Source organism: Podarcis bocagei, assembly GCF_964188305.1.
Source record: "Podarcis bocagei genome assembly, chromosome: 1".
NCBI classification, from domain to species: Eukaryota; Metazoa; Chordata; class Lepidosauria; order Squamata; family Lacertidae; genus Podarcis; species Podarcis bocagei.
The window spans coordinates 35,615,548-35,638,577 of record NC_138125.1 but is presented as its reverse complement, the minus strand read 5'-3'; the positions used below and the strand labels follow the sequence as shown (position 1 = coordinate 35,638,577).

The window sequence follows — 23,030 nt, the reverse complement described above, 5'->3', positions numbered from 1 at the left end:
AAAATATCCAGGTTATCAAAAATTGTATTGTATGAACCAAATAAGGAGGGCTTGGGATCCCTTAGTGGCAGACAAAAAATTGGCAGAGGACAAGAAAGTGACTTTGATACAGTAAGGTTCAGCTTTATATCATTTGTGCCCTCCTCACTCAACTCCAACCCCACCTACAACTCATGGCTCTTTATGGAAGGACTCACTCAACTGACAAAAGTGGATATATCAAAAGAACAACTTTATTTGAGCCTTTGTATGCCTCTCTGTTTGGGTTATTCTTATTGCTTATTGTTTATGTGTTTGCATTATGAAAAACAGGAATAAAAATAAGAATTCTTGAAAAAAGAACTGTAGCACTGCAATTCAATGCAATTTCAATATCAGTACACATTTGCATTAGAGAATTCTGTACAAGTGAATTTGTTCAAGTGCTTCTCTATCAGCAACTTCTTCGAAAAACACATCGTAGTCCAATGGCAGAGCTTCCACCCATTGGCTGAGCTGAATGTCGACCTGAAGAGAAATTAAAATTTCATATTTGCACCTGCTTTCCAGTGAATACAGACCTCTTGACTACTGATGAAGGCAGGTAATAAAAGGTTATCAAAATAAAATATTATTCTGCTGCAGGACTAACATAGGTAAGGTTTGCAATGTACATGTGTGTTTTCAATATCTCGTGATGGATTTGGGACTGCAGTATTGGTAGTTTTCACACATTGCTATCTCTCTCAACTATATCATTGCAAATAATAGTACTGCGGCCCTCAGTGAACTGATCAAAATCACAGTTTCATCTTGCCATTGACACATGTTGCTTCCCCCCACCCCGGTCCTTCTTTCTCACAGGTATAATCATTAAGAACCTGAGGGGAGAAACAGGCAGTTTGCTAGCACTATGCTCAGATCTTCCCAAAGTGCCAAATATGAGACCTACTGGCAGGAAGCCATGGGATCTCCATGGTCCTCTCTCTTGCCACCAACCTCACTGATCTAAGAGGTGGACACACAAGGAGGGCTTCTGTTGCACATCTCAAAAAAGCTTTTTCCATAAAAAGGAGAGACTTGACTGCAGAAAAGTTTGAAAAGTAATTACTTACCTGAAGCTCCGAAAGAGATTTCTCAAGGCTTGGCAACGTCACTAATAAGGAACCTTTCTTTCTTACATTTTGCCTGATAAATTTCCAGGATCTAGGGGATAGTAAGTTTAGGTTTCACTTGCTTGTGCAACCCTTATGGAAAATTACTTGCTTAGCACAAACTAACATGTTCCAACAAAGTGTAGCTATTATCATCCATCATTTGACGTTTGTGCTCCGAGAGAAAAATACTCGAAGCTTCGCTTGGCCTGCATGAGCATTACAGCCTCTTTGATATGTGCCTGACATATATGCAAAATTATTTTATAGTACAATATTATTATGAAGTGTACCCCACTGTTTGTGGGAAATAATATTAACCAGATTTATAAAACATCTGTATTTTGAAAAATACAAAAAGAAATATTACCAATGTTGATAACAGGTTGCATCTCCCACCGCATAAGCACAAGGCACCTCAATACAATGGATTTTCCCTTTCCATCCTACAGCCCTGTATCCCATCCCCAAAAGCCTCTAGGGTTAGTGGGGCTTACCAAACATTGTAGAATGGGTCATCCAGGGTCACAGTGTATGTGTTAATTGAATTGCCTGGAATTGGGTCAAGGAACTTGTACCAAATAATAGCTGCAATCCCAGCCTCAGGCAATGTCACATATCTGCCACTGCATAACAAGAGAGGAAATTGGCTGGCTCTCATTTGAGGCAACTATTATCACAGCTGCTGCGAGGACAGGGATGTGAAACCTGTGGCCTTCCAGCTGCGGGGGACTAAAACACTCCAACCTCCTGGCCATACTGGTTGGGGCTGGTAGGTGTTGGTAGTTTAACAACTATATTGAGAGCTCTTTTCCTTGTCGTTGCTGATAGGGATTTGTATGGCTCTTACGTCCATAATTTATTCCACTCTTCTTCCTCTATGTCTAAATTCCAATTTACCACCCACTAACTTCTTAAATTTTGCTGTGGGCAAAATTGTACCTCTGTAATAATTTTGTGCATGGATGAAATTAGACATTACGCCACTATGTTTCCTCCCACTATTATTTTCTCATAGGTTGTTAACTGCCTGGTAGCTTCATTTTTTACTTTTGCACTTATAGGATCACCATCAGTTTCCAGGTTTTCTAATATTGTCCACTGGACTCCTTTATTAGCTGACATTAAATGTATCATATATCGCTTAAACGACTTGCTTCACAATAACTACTTGAGTTTGAGAGTCTGGAACTTACGTTTTTCTTAAATATACATTTCAATTCTAGCTATTTAAAAGAGGAGAAACATGTGTAAGTCTAAACGTATCCTCAGGAATGTATTCCTAGTTTCTAAAAAATTCAGGAACACATATCTTACCTGGCCTGTTCTGAGCTGTCAAGGAAATATTCGAAAACATTATTCATCACAACAATGTCAGCACTCTGAAGAAGTGACGCCTGAGTACAAATGTCTGCATGAAGTACCTGAAGGGGAAAAATCTGTAAGCTTCTAACATGAAAGATCATCTGGCAACAACCTCAAATACTGAAATTAGCCCCCTCCTCCCACTGTTCTGGGGGTTCTCCCCCCAAAAAGCCATTTTTTGAAGATGCAGTGGCATAAAGGAGGAAAAAGTCATCTTGTACAAGCAGAAGGCTTTGCACAGGGCTTCTGCTGATGGGTGCATTTGGTGAATCCTACCTAAGACTTCCCCACCTAATTTATTTCAGCAGCTGCTTCACTTTACAGTGACACAGCTACTGAAACGAAAGGGTGGCAAGAACAGCTGGATCAAGGAAGTGCTCCCATCTTATCAGCTGATTGGGGGTGTGTGATACTGCTTTGTGCTTGGTTCCTGCTTTGCACAGCACTTTAATGACTCCTGACAAACAGCTGATTGATGGCTGCTTTGTCCAAAATGGTCTCACAGGCCCAACAGGACACCTGGTGGGCTAAGGTTGGTCAGCAGGCCAGAGGTTCCCTGACCCTGACCCTAAGCAAGCCGCTTACTCTTGGCCTCAGCCTCCCCATTTGCAATATGGGTGTAAAAATACTGACCTTTCTTATTGAATTATACGTATTACCACAAAATTGCACACATAAAGTGCTTGGAACACCTAATTATACAAATATTAAATACTATTATTCTTTTCTTGTTGGTCAAACCTTAAAATCATCTTAAACCTTTTTCATTGTTTCAATATTAAGAATATTCAATACTAAGAATATTGAATATCCTCCAGCCTCCGTTTAACTCTAGAGCTGAGTGTACAGGCTGCTATGGAGTTGGTTTGAATCACATGATGGTTTGTAATCATTTACAAACTTCAACTATTTGAGGTATCCTACCAGGTATGTGCATGACTGCGAAGATATTGCAACTCCAATGACATTATTTTTCTATGAATATTGACTTGCTAGTTCAAAACCTCGCTGTAAATAAAACAAACTAAGAAATATGTTATTACCTTTATTCTTCCATGAAGTTGGTATTTTGCAATGATAACTTCCTGCAACCGGCAAAAGTCTGCATTCATTTCAACACCATAGATCTGAGATGCTGAGCTATAAAAGTAGCCCTAAAAGAAAAGCCAGTGTAGATAAACAGATATATATATAGGTGGACTGAAATGAAATGTTAAGCTTTACTAAAGTATATATATATATATATATATATATATATATATATATATATATATATGCAGGTTTTGGTGTCTTCGGGTGTCTTCCCGTGTAAGAGTTGGGGTGTCTAGGCGACGTTTCGACGAGGTCTCACTCGTCATCTTCAGGCTGGTGCTTTCGGCTTCTTGTTACTAGAACAGAGCAGGATCTCAGTGTTTGAGTTCCTATAAATACTGTTGAGGGGGTGTGGTGTATAGCCTCCAACGTTCTGGGCAGAGAGGGAGTTCCCAGGTTAGTGTGCCTTTTCTTCTTTTGTTCCTTAATTACTTGAGGGATATCTTGAGTGATTTCTTGAGTGATATTCTGAGTACCACTTAGGAGGGTCATTAGGTGTGGATTAGTTGCTAAAGCTTTCGTGTCTTGACCTCTTGAGCTTGTGAAGAGTTTTTCTGAGAAGATGGCTGTACTGCACTTAGTTGTGCTCTGGCTTGGCTTCGTGTATAGGGGCGAGCTGTGGTTTTGTGCCCTGTGCCAGCCAGATCTGTGTAGGGATTGCAGGGGGGTGCAGCATCCGGAGGTGCCACTATGGTTTGGCTACTGGATGGTGTCTGTACTTTATCTGTGGAGAGGGTCTGGGTTTGGGTCTGGTGTGGTTGATTGGAGATGGCGTTCTGTGTGTCTCTGGTTCTGGTGTCGGTTTTTGTGGGGAGGGCTAATTTCCAGATGTCTGGCAGGCGGGACGTGTCGTCACGCTTGTTCATGTTGTGAGGGTGTTTCTCTATCTCGATGGCTTCCATGATTATTCTCTTGTGGTGATGTTCCATGTTAAAGAGCAATTTGGAATCTGCAAAATTGATTTCGTGTCCTGTTTCTTTCATGTGTTGGTAAAGAGAGGAAGTTTTTTCTTCTTTTTTGACGGCATTCTTGTGTTCTGCGATACGTGCATTTATTCGTCTGTTTGTTTGTCCAATGTACGTGGCTGGGCAGACTTTGCAGGGTATTTCATAGACCCCTTGGTTTTCTAACTGGATTTTATCTTTTGGGTTTCTGAGGATATTGGCTATTTTTTGGTTGGTGCAAAAGGCTGTTTTGATATTGTGTTTATGGAGGATTTTGCTAATTTTATCTGTAGTGCCCTTGATATAAGGAAGGAGGGCCATGCCATTGTTTTCTTCTGTGTCTTGGTTTTTGGGGGGTGTTTCTTTTTGGATTAGCTTCGTAACCCTGTTTTGTTGGTATCCGTTGGCGATTAACACATTTGAGAGATTCTGTAACTCAGTTGTCAAGTGGTCTTTGTCAGCCAGGCGTTTGGTTCTGGAGATGAGAGTCTTGGCTACAGAGTTTATTTGTGCAGGGTGGTGGTGTGATTGTGCATGTAAGTAGCGGTTGGTGTGTGTTTTTTTCCGGTAGATAGTGTGTCCTAGGGAGCCATCAGGTTTTTTGTAGATTAGGACGTCAAGGAAGGGAAGTTGGTTGTTGGCTTCTATTTCCATAGTGAATTGTATTTTGGGGTGTAGGCTGTTGAGATGTGTGAGGAAGCTATCTAGTTTTTCCTTCCCGTGTGGCCAAATTACAAAGGTGTCGTCAACATATCTGAGCCAAAGTTTGGGTTTGTGTTCTGACTTGTCTAAAGCATTGGTTTCAAAGTGTTCCATGTACAGATTTGCGATGACCGGTGAGAGGGGTGATCCCATAGGTGCTCCTTCTATCTGTTTATATCTTTGTCCATTGTGGATGAAGTACGTGTTGGTTAGGCAGTGGTTGGTCAGGTCCAGGATGTATTCGGGTGGATTGTATTTGTTTTGAATGGCTGTCAAGGCTTCATTAATGGGCACTTGTGTGAAGAGAGATACAACATCGAAGCTCACAAGTAGGTCATCGGGATGTAGGTTTTGCTTCTTTATTGTTTCTATGAACTGGAAGGAGTTTGTAACGTGTGAAGCGATAGATTCTGCATAGGGCTGAAGTTGCTTAGCGAGAAATTTAGCGAGATTTTGTAGAGGTGAGCCTATGGAGCTGACTATTGGTCTGAGTGGCGTTCCTTCTTTGTGTATCTTGGGGAGACCGTAGAGTTTGGGGCATCTGGATGATTTTTCTCTGGGAATGATTCTTAGCTGGATTTCTTCACTGATAGGAGAGGCTTTTATTTTGGATTTGGTGGTTTTTTCCAGATAGGTGGTGGGATCTGTTTTTATAGGTTGGTAGGTAGGGTCTTGGAGTAGATTTGATAGTTTTGCTTGGTAGTCCGATGTGTTCATCACAACAGTGGCATTACCTTTGTCTGCTGGGAGAATGATTATGTTGTTGTCTTTCCTCAGGTTGGTGAGTGCTTTCTGTTCTTCTTTGTGTAAATTGCTTCTGGGTGGTTTGCTGGAGCAGAGGATGTTGGTGACTTCAAGTCTGATTTTATTGGCTTCATCTGGGTTGATTTTGGTTAGGCTAGCTTCGACTCCGCATATGATGTTTTCCGTGGGGATGCGTCTCGGGGCGACTGCAAAGTTGAAACCTTTGGAGAGTACTTTGGTTTCAGTTGAGGTGAGGATCCTGTCTGATATGTTATGTACTGTTTGTTACATGGGTTGTTGTGGAGGGTGGCTGGGCTTCTGGCGTTTCTCTAGTTTGTGGAGTTTGTTGGTGTGTGTGTCTGTCTTATGTGTGGATTCTGTTTCAGTTTCAACTTTGCAGTCGCCCCGAGACGCATCCCCACGGAAAACATCATATGCGGAGTCGAAGCTAGCCTAACCAAAATCAACCCAGATGAAGCCAATAAAATCAGACTTGAAGTCACCAACATCCTCTGCTCCAGCAAACCACCCAGAAGCAATTTACACAAAGAAGAACAGAAAGCACTCACCAACCTGAGGAAAGACAACAACATAATCATTCTCCCAGCAGACAAAGGTAATGCCACTGTTGTGATGAACACATCGGACTACCAAGCAAAACTATCAAATCTACTCCAAGACCCTACCTACCAACCTATAAAAACAGATCCCACCACCTATCTGGAAAAAACCACCAAATCCAAAATAAAAGCCTCTCCTATCAGTGAAGAAATCCAGCTAAGAATCATTCCCAGAGAAAAATCATCCAGATGCCCCAAACTCTACGGTCTCCCCAAGATACACAAAGAAGGAACGCCACTCAGACCAATAGTCAGCTCCATAGGCTCACCTCTACAAAATCTCGCTAAATTTCTCGCTAAGCAACTTCAGCCCTATGCAGAATCTATCGCTTCACACGTTACAAACTCCTTCCAGTTCATAGAAACAATAAAGAAGCAAAACCTACATCCCGATGACCTACTTGTGAGCTTCGATGTTGTATCTCTCTTCACACAAGTGCCCATTAATGAAGCCTTGACAGCCATTCAAAACAAATACAATCCACCCGAATACATCCTGGACCTGACCAACCACTGCCTAACCAACACGTACTTCATCCACAATGGACAAAGATATAAACAGATAGAAGGAGCACCTATGGGATCACCCCTCTCACCGGTCATCGCAAATCTGTACATGGAACACTTTGAAACCAATGCTTTAGACAAGTCAGAACACAAACCCAAACTTTGGCTCAGATATGTTGACGACACCTTTGTAATTTGGCCACACGGGAAGGAAAAACTAGATAGCTTCCTCACACATCTCAACAGCCTACACCCCAAAATACAATTCACTATGGAAATAGAAGCCAACAACCAACTTCCCTTCCTTGACGTCCTAATCTACAAAAAACCTGATGGCTCCCTAGGACACACTATCTACCGGAAAAAAACACACACCAACCGCTACTTACATGCACAATCACACCACCACCCTGCACAAATAAACTCCGTAGCCAAGACTCTCATCTCCAGAACCAAACGCCTGGCTGACAAAGACCACTTGACAACTGAGTTACAGAATCTCTCAAATGTGTTAATCGCCAACGGATACCAACAAAACAGGGTTACGAAGCTAATCCAAAAAGAAACACCCCCCAAAAACCAAGACACAGAAGAAAACAATGGCATGGCCCTCCTTCCTTATATCAAGGGCACTACAGATAAAATTAGCAAAATCCTCCATAAACACAATATCAAAACAGCCTTTTGCACCAACCAAAAAATAGCCAATATCCTCAGAAACCCAAAAGATAAAATCCAGTTAGAAAACCAAGGGGTCTATGAAATACCCTGCAAAGTCTGCCCAGCCACGTACATTGGACAAACAAACAGACGAATAAATGCACGTATCGCAGAACACAAGAATGCCGTCAAAAAAGAAGAAAAAACTTCCTCTCTTTACCAACACATGAAAGAAACAGGACACGAAATCAATTTTGCAGATTCCAAATTGCTCTTTAACATGGAACATCACCACAAGAGAATAATCATGGAAGCCATCGAGATAGAGAAACACCCTCACAACATGAACAAGCGTGACGACACGTCCCGCCTGCCAGACATCTGGAAATTAGCCCTCCCCACAAAAACCGACACCAGAACCAGAGACACACAGAACGCCATCTCCAATCAACCACACCAGACCCAAACCCAGACCCTCTCCACAGATAAAGTACAGACACCATCCAGTAGCCAAACTATAGTGGCACCTCCGGATGCTGCACCCCCCTGCAATCCCTACACAGATCTGGCTGGCACAGGGCACAAAACCACAGCTCGCCCCTATACACGAAGCCAAGCCAGAGCACAACTAAGTGCAGTACAGCCATCTTCTCAGAAAAACTCTTCACAAGCTCAAGAGGTCAAGACACGAAAGCTTTAGCAACTAATCCACACCTAATGACCCTCCTAAGTGGTACTCAGAATATCACTCAAGAAATCACTCAAGATATCCCTCAAGTAATTAAGGAACAAAAGAAGAAAAGGCACACTAACCTGGGAACTCCCTCTCTGCCCAGAACGTTGGAGGCTATACACCACACCCCCTCAACAGTATTTATAGGAACTCAAACACTGAGATCCTGCTCTGTTCTAGTAACAAGAAGCCGAAAGCACCAGCCTGAAGATGACGAGTGAGACCTCGTCGAAACGTCGCCTAGACACCCCAACTCTTACACGGGAAGACACCCGAAGACACCAAAACCTGCATTCCTGTACCCGTGAAAATCTACGAAAGCAAATATATATATATATATATATATATATATATATGATGAGATTGTAAGAATCTTAGAAAGTTTCAGGCCCTGTTCCAGAGGGCTTGGTAGCAAGTGCTCAAAATAGTGTTTAGCCCTACAATAGAAAGTCTACCCTGCCATAATAATTTATCTTATAAATTAGAATAAATGTTTCACAAGAGCGCGCCCCGGGCTTGGTCCCCCGACCTGGTCTGAAGGCTGGCGGCGGGGAGAAGCACGCTTCTCCCCACTGCCAGCTCCACAAGCTCGGGGAACAGCGGGGAGGCGAAGCGTACTATGGGGCAAAAAATACGGTATATGGATTTAACATGATAAATGCTAGAAACCCACATATTAAGATGCCCCTAAATGATAACTATTACAGCTTTCTGAAACTCTTAACCATCTGGCTAGAAAAACAGTCTATTCAGATTAAATATGGCAGATTGCCACTTCTGTAAATAGAAGCAAAGAATATGATGAAAAGAACTATTTTTAAAAATATGAGTTATGCTTTATCTGGAGGATATATTCCATTTTTAACACCATAAAGTTTCAGCTTTCCAAATGTTAACAAGTGTTTCTAATTTAAGATAAATTTAGCAAAAATTGACACTGCATCTACTTCATTTGTTATTCCAGGAAATAAGGGAATGCCAAGAAATAACTGAATCCTTTACACAAGTGTTCAGAGTATCTAGGAAGGTATTCCAAGGAAGAAAAGCTCCCCTTTCTGATCAAGATTATGCCCATGGGGGCAGCTTAATATTTTTAAAGAACTCCTTAAGACCTTTTGATAAAATGCTATGGTCCTACGCTTTTCTTTTGTTTATTTATTAAGGGGTTTTTTATCCTGCCTTCCTTAATCTGAAGGAGCACTTAAGGGATCAATGTCAGTCAATCAAACCATAAGATAATATAACAACAGTAACCAAAGAACTGACTATAACAAATTCAGGTTCAGGCAGGAGACAAGCCAAAATCTTGCTTAAGCAACACAGACATTACCTGATGATACTACATAATTGGGAGGAGTAGTAGACTTTCTCTGTAGTCTCTGATAAGGAAGAGTTTAGCTAGGTAAGCAACTGCTGATTTTTCTTGGTAACAAGGGGAACATATTGAAATATGAGGCTGTCTTGGATCTTTCGAAGTATCTACACTGACTTGCAGAAGCTGTTCAGTGTCTGAGGCCTGTGCTCTACTATTAAATTCCAGCCCTTCCCTAAGGCTATAGCCTAGGAAGGCACACACGAAGTTTGAGAACCAAAATTATACACAGATGTCTACTTTACGGTGAAGCAAAGCATGACTGCAAAACTGAACCTGGGCAATGGCTTCCTGATATCTATTTCCTATAAACTGCTGAAACAATTCTTTTAACTATTGAGCGGGATGAAGAAACCTGAGCTGGATTTGCCCAAAACTCAAAAAAAGGTATCACCAGCCCAGCCCCCCTCATTATCCAGAGACTTATTGGGCAGTTATAATAACAAAGTGGCTGTAATATGTCATTGCACCCGTGTCTTTCTGGCTTAGAGAGGAGAATGTAGTCATATCACATCTGGGTTTGGAGTAAGATGTCCAGTAATATACCACTCATGTTGTGAACAAAATTTTGAGCAAGGTAGGTTATAACATTAAGCAGTGTATCTGCAGAACAACACATAGCACAGAAGCATAGAATAACCAGAAACAGGAAAAAAGATACATCGCAGGAAATTGTTAAGAAATTCCTGGACTGGGTTTTACCCCAAAGAGGACCGCACCAAGTCTGGAACCAATGTCAACCACCACTTTTCCTGTCAGATCAGGCAGTACATGCCGAAAGAGAAACTTCAGTTCCGAGATGGAAAAGGAATGAGAAATGAACTCTGGGAAAGAAGAGCAAAATAATTTTAAATATGCTGCCTTGCTGGAACAATCATCAAACACTGTTGAACGTTTAGTAGAACATGGATTAAAACACCTTTCCAACAAGAATTATCATTTTCCCACTTGTCTGCTGAGAATAATATCCCCACCACATTCACATCCTTATAATTTTGAGTAAAACATCAAACTGGACACGATCCTGTATTTCTTTACTTAAAAAGTAACCTTAATAATACAGGGTGAGACTGTAGCATTGGACACATTTCCCACTCAATTTTAAATAATATAGCATAAATTAAGTGCAGCTAGTGAAGAGTAAACGGTTTAAATGATACTTTGTGAGATCTTAACTGTCTAGTAAGTGCTATGGGTCTGCTTCACATTGTTCTTTGAACAGAATTGTGAACAAAATGAAGAACAGATCAGAGTCCTTTTCACATATGAACACATGGTGGGGAAATCAGGACCACATCCTCCAACCTAGAAAGCCATATGTTCAACTAAAAGTCTGAGCAGAGCCTAGGATGCATACACAACTGGTATATAGATGAGCTCTCTCTGCAAACAAAAACTTGCAAAGGGCAGGGTTCCAAATTAAACATACAAAGCTTTTCTCTGCACAAGTGCAGGCTTCGTTTTTGCATTCCAGCTATCGGTACAGAGCTTGAAAGGGGGGGCCTGCAGGTATGAGTCTGCTCTGTCCTCCAGACATTCCCTGAATGCAACTTAGGGTCTTCTCTGTAGTGACATCCTGACTTTGGAACTTTCTCCATAAAGGGAACTGTTTATGCTCAACTTCAACGGTTTTAGCAAACATACCTTTAACTGGAAAAATTAATGTTGGTGTAATAAACACACACACATTTTAGTTACAAGTTACACCTAAGACATAAACAACCCCACCGATTTACCTGAACTAAAATTAAAAGTTAATTTATGTTTATTGGTTTTGTTCCTTTTTTATAAACTTTATTGCAAATTTTAAAAACAACTACAAAACACAAAGTGCTGTCTTCCAAGACAATACATGTACACATGTTAAGTCTTGCATGCATCAAAACAAACTGGAAAATCTTTCACATCAGAAATTCAGCTCACTTCAACAGCATTAATATACCTAATTAAGATACCTAATTTCTCCATAGCAGCTGCTGTGGCCAAGATGAAAGGGAGATTACTTTACTATTGTTAATAAACTATATAAATCGAGACCATGCAGTCAAACCCATTTCCCTTTTTATAATGGACTTTCACCTTATTTCCCATTTCATCTGGGAGCACAATAACTTGTTGATGCTTCCGCAGCTCACTCTGAAAAGCATAGTTCCACATCTGACTGAAACCTGAAGCTACTCCATATTTGATTTAGGACAAAAACATTGGATCAACTGCATAGGCACACATTGACCAATGCTGTCATTTGGCCTCCAAGTACATCATCTATGTACTCACCTAATGGTGCTGTCCGGTGAGAGCCACACATTAGACAGTAATATCTGCTCATCTTCCCTTCTTCACACAGTGATTCAATACAGTCATCATCATAAAGGAATGCATCAATATGAACTGTGGGTTTTGTTTGCTGTTGCAGCTGAAGGAGAAGCATAAAGATGAATATGTATATTAATCGGCATATTTCCCCCAGTACTAGCTGCACCCAATTTAAGCCCTAGACTTTCTGTTCCACTACACTCCAAAACTCCCTGCCCCCACAAAGGACCACTTGAAAGTTGTGGTGAGTCTTGGCTGGCCACTTCATGATCTTCCTGTCTATTGAACCAATAATAATGCACTCTGCTGGTTGCTCTATGAATTTTAACTGTATTTTTATAGGCACACCATGGAACACCCGAGGGAAGCTCTCAGACCACTGGTGGTCCACAAACCACAGTTTGGGAACCCTTGACCTAAATTATGCCTGTTTCCTCACTATTTTGTACCTCTAATTTAACATGTTTTCTCTGTCTAAGGAGTCAGTATTATATATTATACTGCTGCATCAATTGAGTTATATTCACGGCCAGGCGTTTCATTTGGAGACCCCACATTGCTGTCTACTAAGGATGCACTTTGAAGGCGGCAGAGTTTCTGCAGCTATAAATGAGAAATAGATAGATAGATATAGATAGATAGATAGATAGATAGATAGATAGATAGATAGATAGATTGCATTTACTTGTATCTGAAGAAGTGTGCATGCACACGAAAGCTCATACCAAGAACTAACTTAGTTGGTCTTTAAGGTGCTACTGGAAGGAATTTTTTTATTTTGACTATGGCAGACCAACACGGCTACCTATCTGTAACTGCATTTACTTGTGTGATACTTAATATGTCACCAGTGCTAGCTGGAATATCTATCTTTGTTATAAAGCAAATATCAAAAGGGGGGAAATTGTGGAGTAATATGAGGAAAGATAGTGACTAATTTTAGCTGATTAAGAGGAGACAATGGAAGCAAAACTAGTTCCCCCGTAGGCAGAGGACATGTAACCCTCATAACCCAGGTCACACTGTTAGGTGGTAGAAATTCTAGACTCCCTCTCCCGGGCAGCTAAATTCAGTATTTTTGCCCAAAACAAATGAAGATTGCAGCCAGCTATGCTGGTTCATTTGGAGAGGTGGGATCCAAAAATAACTGCAGTATACTGTTTTTATTAGGATCAACTCGGAAGTCATAGTGAGCAAGCTTTTGAATTCTTCAAAACTCTTATTCAGGATAAAAGGTAAAGGGGCCCCTGACCATTAGGTCCAGTCATGACCGACTCTGGGGTTGCGGTGCTCATCTCGCTTTATTGGCCGAGGGAGCCAGCGTACAGCTTCCGGGTCGTGTGGCCAGCATGGCGAACCAGAGCAGCACACGGAAACACCATTTACCTTCCTGCCGGAGCGGTATCTATTTATCTACTTGCACTTTGACGTGCTTTCGAACTGCTAGGTTGGCAGGAGCTGGGACCGAGCAACAGGAGCTCACCCTGTCACGGGGATTCGAACCGCCGACCTTCTGATCGGCAAGTCCTAGGCTCTGTGGTTTAACCCACAGCACCACCCGTGTCCCTATCTTATTCAGTATAGATAGGTGAAATAGAGGGAGAAGAAATATGTTTAGAGCATAATAGGGGGGAAACCCCCCAAAGGAACATTTAGGTAGAAGAAGAATTCAGGGGAACTTGAAAACTTGATCAGTGCTTTGTAATGTTTTATTCTGTTTTTGCTGCTTAGATGATTAAGCATGACCAAGCATCATGACCTACACTGGGCCAATCAGCACAAGGACACTTCTTCAGCAGTTAAAGCTTATTCCCTGCTCTTCTCTTTCTTGAGCTGTTAAGGACAGATGCTCTGGGCTCAAGTTCTGACAGTGACTCAATCAAGTCATTCAGCAACCTGCATCAGACAGAAGTCCCTGATAGTCCTAGTGGTTGACCCAAATCTCTAAACCATCTGACAAGGGAAGGCCTCAAAAGCTAAACTTACTTTTTGGAGAGCAAGGTGCTCGGAGCTGAGCATGGCCTCCTTTGGCAAACAATCTCTAAGATCTCCAGCAATACTTCTGAGAATAATATCATCGTTACTGGATGTGAATTCATCAAAGTCATCTACAAAATATATATGTATATATAAATAAATAAATAAATGATCATGTGGCACTATCAGGCATCAACAATATTAATGCAACGGTGACTTGCACACAATACCAGATGTTCAGGATTTTTATTTGAAGAGCTGTTGCACATCTTTTGTTGCTTATTTTTCCTATAGGCGACAGATTTACATGCCGATGACATTACATTTCAAAAAGCACTCGGTTATTTTAAGATTTACTTTAAGGTGTAGAAACCTACCAACACGGCAATCTTTGCTCCCACCAAAGTTATTGTATTTCATTCGCTTAGCTATTTAAACATCAAAGATGCTTTTGAAGTATTGGAAGAAGGACAAAAACATGCAACTGCTTGCTTGTACATTTTTAAACACATTTCATATTTGGAAAAAAGGTATAAGCAAAGGTTTGTTGGAACAGTAATTGAGAAAATGGAAAATGGAGGGAAAGCATAGCTCAGTAGTGACATTTATGAGGTATCTTCAACAGTATGAAATATCAATGTGATAAAGTCTCCAAAACTAAGAATTTGACCTGCAGGCTGTTAATATACATTTTATTCCATGTAGAGCTATTTTCTGCAACGTGGTGACTTCTTCAGCTCAGGCTACCTTCTGTATTATTGCTTACCCTCTTCTTCCCTGAAAATTACTGCCTCTAATAGCAAACTCCCTTGACAAAACAAGACCACTGAGATACAAGAGGCAGGCAGAAGTACAAAAAGCCTTTTAAAAGGTGGGCATGGCTGATACACAGTGACTGGCTAGAACTGTAAATAGGAAGAATACAGTGCTACCTCGGGTTACATATGCTTCAGGTTACAGACTCCGCTAACCCAGAAATAGTGCTTCAGGTTAAGAACTGTGCTTCAGGATGAGAACAGAAATCATGCTCCAGCAGCGCGGCGGCAGCTGGAGGCCCCATTAGCTAAAGTGGTGCTTCAGGTTAAGAACAGTTTCAGGTTAAGAACAGACCTCTGGAACGAATTAAGTACTTAACCTGTGGTACCACTGTACTGTTAGGATTGAAGGTGCACCGGCAACATTGCCACCTTCCTTTCACCCAGCTACTTAAAGCTCAGACACAATAGAATTCTGCTATGACACAATTTTAAGGCTGCAACCGTAAGACTATTTTAAATCAATTTCTCTTAGCTCAGTAACTCCCCAAAGTACCGTAGTTTCAAGCATCGTTATTTGTAGTTACAGTATTTTGGGAAGGAAGGTGGAGGCCAGCATTTCCCTGCAAAACTGGTCATACAGGCCCACCCAGTTTACCAATTAAAGGAACATCTTGAGGAGATGTTTTTTTCCTAAGGGAGAAAAAAAAGGGATTTGAAACCTTGCGGTTACTCCAGTATGAAAGTGGCAGGCAAAACCCAGCAACAACTGAAATCCCACATGAGCTAAAAATGCATCCTATCTCAGTGGCTGTTGTAAGTGTGGCTACAGAAAGTACCATGGGTTATACCCAATGTTGCCATTGCACAAGTGTTCCCACACAGTGGGGTTTCCTGGCTGCAGCTCCTTGCGAACTCTTAAAATATGTTCAAGAGGCCTGGTGGCCTGAAGGCAGGTGAGAGGAGAGGCAGGGGAAGTTTGTTCGCACGTGTCAGGGGTTTAGGAGCAGAGGCAAGGGCAAGGGAGGAAACAGAGAGCGAAGGGGAGGAGGCAGAAGAAAGGATGAGTGATGACGACGACCCGAGATCTCCGAGTCTTTCCAGTGAATCAGAGGATTCACAGAAAGGAGCACCAGTGGCCAGGGCAAGGGGGGAGTTTAGGGGGGCATCCCAGGAAGATAGAGCCAGAGGGGACTCAGAGGAGAGCAGTTGGAAATCGGGACCAGCGTCACCGCTAGGGAGCAGGGAGGAGGAAGGGAGCCAGGGGGCAAGCGCTGGCAGCTCACCACAGGAGGGGGGGCATGAGTCAGGAGTGGCCACACCTCCATCGGGGAGCGAAGAAACGGTTAAGCGGAAAGTGGAAGGTTGGGCGCGCGCGCCAAGTTCAAATGCAGAGGAAGGCGGCGCAGTAAGCAGCCCGGAAAGGGAGCCAGGTCCTAAAGCCCGGCGCAAGGAGGCAGGAGGGTCCGGGTCAGCGTCAGAAGAATCCCGGAAGGAAGAAACCCCGGGGGGCAGAGGGACCCAGAGGAGAACAGTCAGGCGGAAAAGGTGGAGCAGGGCTAGGATATTAAGTTGGTGCACAAGGGGCGGAGAATCAGACGGAGCTTCGCCGATCTAGCTACTAGACGTAGAGTTGCACGCAGCAGCTTGAAAATGGAAACTGTAACTCAATAAAGACTTTTACTTAATGATCGCTGGCTAGCGTGATCCTCTGTGAGCTAGGATCTTCGAGCAGCTCTGACAGCACGGAATGGGATGCAACTCTATAATTAGCTAACTTTTTCTTTAGCCATCTTTCCAAGCATATAGATACAGTAGATGTGCTCCGGTAGCAAACAACTCTTTGCTACTTCCACAAGATCTTCAAGAAGGGTTACAGACTCAAAGTTGAATATGCATGTTTATTGTCCTCATGCTGACACGGAAAACCTTGACAGAAAAAAATGCACCCTTCAGCCAGCTAGATTAAAACCAAGATAACTGAACTGAAGTGCCATTCTGTTTGCTTCCCTTCAGCTCAGCAAAAAACCTCCATAATAGGCTTGAGGCTGATATGAGCTCCCATACACCCTTCATACCAGAACACACTGCAGAACCTAAAATGCCTCTGGACTCAGGAGATAAAATGATATCTCTGATGGTGTACAAGTGCTGCCATATGAAGAGAAAATAATATCAGAGACAAGTTGTAGTAATCTGCAGTTGCTGACGCACACTTACGTGCATGAAAGGGTTATTCTGATCCCAACAAGGACGGAACTCAGCAGGCTCCCAGCAGCCTTTGCTTCCTCACCCCACCCCTGTGTTCCTTGAAGAAGCTGGGAGCCAAGCATGGCTCCCAGCTGAAGAAAAACCACATGAATGAAAAATCTCTCTGAAAATTTTTTACAGCCTGCGTCTTCTGCATGATTCATTTGTGTAAGAAGACAAATGTCTTTCCTTTGGAACCTTTTCTTCTTACTTTACTGCCAACAGATGGAGAGTTGTTTGCTGTAACTGCTGAAACTCTGAGTAAAATATTCACTTATTTGCAATGCTGTGTCTGTGATTTATTCTAGCCTAAGTATTTTGTGGGAAATATTTAAAGGTGAACGAGGGCAGATGTAAAATCAAATGGAGTTTTAATGTGCTTGGAGCAATCACCATTGTGCTAACTCTGCTGTGAGAAAGTAATACTATCTTCCAAACCTCTCTCTCCCACAAGAGCAGAGCAAGGAGTGAATTCACCCATGCTTTATTCTCTCTCTCCCTCTCAAGCAGAGAATGTGAGCCAAGTTTCCCTAGAGTTGGCTCCCTGGACTTGGTTCTGGAAGCAGCAATCGCCTTTCGTGGATGGAATGTGGAAGCAGAGACATGTAAGAAACCTTTATAATCTGTGGCTGTCCTTTATGGGTCAGAGAAAAACAAGGCCTAATAAAAATAACAACAGACTTGCTGAATCTGTCCAGTGGCTCATCTAGCCCAGCATCCTGTTCTCACAGTGAGTAACCAGGCACCCATGGGAAGTCATATAACAGGACCTGAGTGCAACAACACTTGACTCTCCTTTAGTTTCTAGCACCTGGTAATAAGATGCGTGGGACACAGGTGGCGCTGTGATCTATACCACTGAGCCTCTTGGGCTTGCTGATCGGAAGGTTGGCAGTTCAAATCTGTGCAATGGGGCGAGTACCTGTTGCTCTGCTCAGCTCCTGCCAACCTAGCAGTTCAAAAACACACCAGTGCAAGTAGATAAATAGGTACCGCTGTGGCAGGAAGGTACAGTAAAAGGTGTTTCTGTGCGCCCTGGCTTCTGTCATGGTGTTCCATAGCACCAGAGGTGGTTTAGTCATGCTGGCCACATGACCTGGAAAGTGGACAAACGCCAGCTCCCTCGGCCTGAAAAGCAAGATGAGCACCACACCCCATAGTCACCTTTGGCTGGACTTAACCGTCCAGGGGTCCTTTACCTTTTACCTTTAATGCAACATACATACTCTAGCAGAGAGGGCACCTCCCCTCAGCTTAGCTACCACCCCATGTCAGCTCATGACTGTAGGCTGACAACATTCACCAGTAACATGAGGGCAGCATCTATGTGCAGTAGCTGGTATTGATGGGTTTTGAAGGGTTTTCCTGCCTAAACTATGGCTGCATACATTTCTGCCCCCCCAAAGAATCCTGGAATTTGAAGTTTGCTAAGGGTGTTAAAAAAGGGACACGGGTGGCGCTGTGGGTTAAACCACAGAGCCTAGGGCTTGCCGATCAGAAGGTCGGCGGTTCGAATCCCCACGGCAGTGTGAGCTCCTGCTGCTCGGTCCCTGCTCCTGCCAACCTAGCAGTTCGAAAGCACGTCAAAGTGCAAGTAGATAAATAGGTATCGCTCCGGCGGGAAGGTAAACGGTGTTTCTGTGCGCTGCTCTGGTTTGCCAGAAGCGGCTTAGTCATGCTGGCCATATGACCCGGAAGCTGTACTCCGGCTTCCTCGGCCTGTAAAGCGAGATGAGCACTGCAACCCCAGAGTCAGCCATGACTGGACCTAATGGTCAGGGGCCCCTTTTCCTATAAGGGTGTTAAGTGTGAGCAGATAAATGACAGTTCTCAGGATTCTTCCGGGAAAGTGATATGCTTTAAATATATGACATGCATGCAGTCTATGACTTTACTCTCCTAACCCTGTTCTTTCCCGGCTGCTTGCAAGCAGCTGCTCAAGCAGATCACCTACTTCACTAACTAGAGAAGCAATAGAACAAAGCAAAGGCTATTTCTGTCTCTCCAGCAAAGGCGTGCTGCCCCACCCGAAATCCAGGTGAATAGGGTAGATGCCCTCCAGTATTCTGAAATCTGAAACCAGGATCCCAATAACATCAGTTGTAAAACTCTCCCTCAGGAGAAAGAAAAGAAACAGGATGCATTCTCTAAGGCTGTAACATATCTTGCTTGTAATCCTTTGCAGTTACCTGGGAGTAAAACCCATTGAATCCAATGGGCTTTCCTTCTCAGCAGATATGCACAGACTCCGTTCCCATATGCAAACTAGTAGTACAGCACAAATGTTTCTTGAGAAGATGATTGAGATAAAGGGTAATCTACCCTTGTCTCGGAGATGGAAGTAGAGGTGGCCTACATATTCCCTTTATTAAATGTATTTTTAGCTTGCAATTCATTATGTGATTCCAGACAGGTTACAACATAAAACAAGAGCAATTACAGATAGTTAAGTGCAGGTTAAAAACATGACATTAAAAGTTCAGTCATAAAAACACCCAGAATTACAGCAGGAGTCCAATATCCCACAAATGTATTGGCAAACAACCAGGTCTTCCCCTGGAACTGAAATCCAAAAGCATTGCTGCTACTCAAGTTTCCAGGGAGAGGATATCCTGCAACTGGGGCACCACCACAGAGGCCTTAATATGTATTACCACATGGTGTATTACCCTCAATTCCAGATAATTAACCCAACAACAAAGACCAGATTCAGAGTTTTTCCTGCTGAATACAGGCCAGTAGTATACAGGTCAAGTCCCATGGTTGTCATAGTTGCATGAAGTCCTAAGCTGGCCATCCCAAGGTGGGTCCAGCACAGATGTTAAAATCATTCAGTGCCTGTCGTCTGTTCAATACTCGTTCATATCTGTTCAGCCAGTGTGGTGCAGTAGTTAAAGCAGTGGACTAAGACCAGGGGTTCAAACCCCACCTCAGCCATGAAGCTGACCATGTGTCAGTTACTGTCTCTTAGTCTAAATAAAAAAATTCCTTCCAGTAGCACCTTAAAGACCAACTAAGTTAGTTCTTGGTATGAGCTCTTGGTATGAGCTTTTCAGAAGTGGTATCTGAAGAAGTGTGCATGCACACGAAAGCTCATACCAAGAACTAACTTAGTTGGTCTTTAAGGTGCTACTGGAAGGATTTTTTTTTATTTTGACTATGGCAGACCAACACGGCTACCTATCTGTCTCTTAGTCTAACCTACTTCACAGGGTTCTTCTGAGGATAAAATGGAAGGACGGAAAATCATATCTGCTACCTCCTCAAGCTCCATGAAGGATAGGATGCAAATAAAATAAAAATAAATAAATAAATAAATGAGATTGCTGATGATTTCAGGGTGCTATTTGAGCTCATTTGCACCATAATGGGAAAAATGAATTTAAGCCATCAGTAAATTTAGCAACATACACATCACAGTTTGTGGGAAGACCATACCAACTGCGCAACAGTGAAGGAAGGGTTGCTAAGCAGCTGCCTAAAGATAGCAATGTCTATTTCTATTACGGTATAAAACCATGGGGTTTCTGTAATTTGGTAGAACTCTTTTATACTACGTATGCAAAAGGAAAAAGTATTTTAGCGTTTTCTAAGCAAGACTGGTCACAAACTTTTACTGATGCAGCCACCCAAAAATTCTTAATAGCAGCACCACAATGCCATTGTGGGGCAGTGCTGCAAAGATCCAAACACCAGCTGACCAGAGAAAAAATTCACACCAGCTGTAATCAGGGTGCAGGAGAGGAACATCTGGAAAGTAGGTACAAGTAAGGGGCTGTGTTGATGTTGATGATTCCATATTTTTCAATGTACTGAGCTCAAATCCATCACCTGCTGGTTACCTGATCTATTAATATGAATCCAAAATGACAACTTGTAATGCTATTTTATTTTAAAATAGTTTAAATCTCAAAGTCTGTATTAAGATAACCCAAACTACACATCCCTGTTCATTTGGCCAACAACAGAGGTCAGAGACTCCCAAAGAAACCAACAGTTGGAGCAGTGCATTTTTTGGGAGGAGGATATGTTCCCCAATACTACTTGTTCTTTAGTTAGTGGTTGTGGCCAAAAGTCTTCCTCTTGCCGTGACATTCATCCTGGAAGAAAGTACTACCTCCCAGCTCCCTTGTTCTTCTGCCTGGTGTATTGCAAATGTTCTTTGACGACAACTGTTTTCAGGTTCAAGATGGAAATAATGTACCCATTACCAGCTTTACATGTGTTAGAGAACATGACTGTTTCAACAACCTAACACAGTGGTACCAACATTGTGAGGACGATAACTATTGGGATGAAACAAATAACAGATAATAATAATAATAATAATAATAATAATAATAATAATAATAATTTATTTGTACCCCGCCCATCTGGCTGGGTTTCCCCAGCCACTCTGGGCGGCTTCCACAGAGACCAAAAATACATTAAAATGTCACACATTAAAAACTTCCCTGAACAGGGCTGCCTTAAGATGTCTTCTGAATGTCAGGTAGTTGCTTATTGCTTTGACATCTGATGGGAGGGCGTTCCACAGGGCGGGTGCCACTACCGGGAAGGCCCTCTGCCTGGTTCCCTGTAGCTTTGCTTCTCGCAATGAGGGAACCGCCAGTAGGCCCTCGGCGCTGGACCTCAGTGTCTGGGCAGAATGATGGGGGTGGAGATGCTCCTTCAGGTATACTGGGCTGAAGCCGTTTAATGGCTTTCCATACTGCAAATGTGCACTAATTAATGCTGAGTAATTTCAATTATTAGTTATATTCATAAATACATATTAAGGAATTATGTGACAAGTTTTTCTACATTTCTGCAGTTTATGCCAGGTATTGGGTGGCTAAGTTTCCAGTTTTCATCAACCCTAGACAGCATGGCCAATGATCAGGGGTGAAGGGGGTTTGTAATCCAACAATATATGAAGGATCACAGGTTCCTTTACCCTGGTTTATAGTCTGTGCTTCGCTTAAAAACAACACACACACACTTAAGTCTGAAGTGTTTTGACATGTGATTTCAGCACAGGTAATCAATACCTTGCACTCATAAGCAGTTATGATCAATAAATGCATACACAGATAATTGATAATCTGTTATTAACAGCCAAAAAGCAAAAATGCATTAAGTTGCCCAAGGGTTATAAATTTATCAGGTATTGCTACATACTCAACATATTGAAAGCATCTTGATATCAAAAAGGAAACTTCCCCCAATTTTACAGGATTTTGCAGCCCGAATATGAAGAACATGCTATTTTAAGTCTGCACTGGCTTCCAAAACCAGTACATGGCCCTTAGGTCCAGCATCATGCTTCTCATGCCAGCCATCAGATGCCTGCGACAGAAAGTTGATCATGAAGGAAACAGTCCTGACCCTTGCGCTTTTGTACAACCTGGTTACAGAGGTGTACTGACTGGGAACATGAAACATGCAAACTATCATTAGGCTTGGTGGAAGCCAAAGTAACACACTAAATTGGGGCAAGGGAGGGAAGACGGCCCCAAACAACTGGTCGATGACTGAGCATACTCAGTGGGTCCTGAATATTGACCGATTATTGGGGGTGACTGAATTGGGGGAGGGGTATCCTGAACAAGAACACCCCATGCTGCAACATTTTGTTGCAGGTCTCGCTCGTAAGAAAACTGTAATGCAAGCGCAGGAAGAAACAGGTAGTGGAGAAACTGACAGGACCCGAGGAGAAACGTTGCTTACTGGTCGTTCTCATCCAGTGAAGCAGGCGGGGCAGATCCCCCGCCCGCGCACCCCGCAGCACGTTCAAAACAGCCTGGCGAGCCGAAGGGAAATCCATGCTTTACCTACTGAACACACCGCGCATGCGCCGGGAAGACCGCCCTCACTTCAC

At 42.6% G+C, this 23,030-nt stretch overlaps 1 protein-coding gene across 1 annotated transcript; it reads right to left on the bottom strand.

Moving 5' to 3' along the window:
• Positions 1 to 211: 211 nt before the first annotated feature.
• On the bottom strand, positions 212 to 23,016 carry LOC308595580 (uncharacterized protein). Its single transcript, XM_081209981.1, has 8 exons — positions 22,880 to 23,016; positions 14,175 to 14,296; positions 12,150 to 12,288; positions 10,575 to 10,696; positions 3,542 to 3,652; positions 2,451 to 2,557; positions 1,095 to 1,185; positions 212 to 507 (listed from the first exon to the last, which is right to left on the bottom strand). The coding sequence occupies exons 1-8, from the start codon at positions 22,974 to 22,976 to the stop codon at positions 391 to 393; spliced, it is 906 nt and encodes a 301-aa protein (XP_081066107.1). The 5' UTR covers positions 22,977 to 23,016; the 3' UTR covers positions 212 to 390.
• Between the last annotated feature and the right edge of the window lie 14 nt (positions 23,017 to 23,030).

Bases quoted from the DNA above. Each gene is read 5' to 3' on its own strand.
- LOC308595580 (XM_081209981.1), bottom strand. From the start codon at position 22,976: ATGGATTTCCCTTCGGCTCGCCAGGCTGTTTTGAACGTGCTGCGGGGT. The intron at 2,558-3,541 runs GTAATAACATAT...TTTCCCCTTCAG, and splicing joins AACTTCATGGAAGAATAAAG to GTACTTCATGCAGACATTTG. The intron at 1,186-2,450 runs GTAAGATATGTG...ACTATCCCCTAG, and splicing joins GACAGCTCAGAACAGGCCAG to ATCCTGGAAATTTATCAGGC.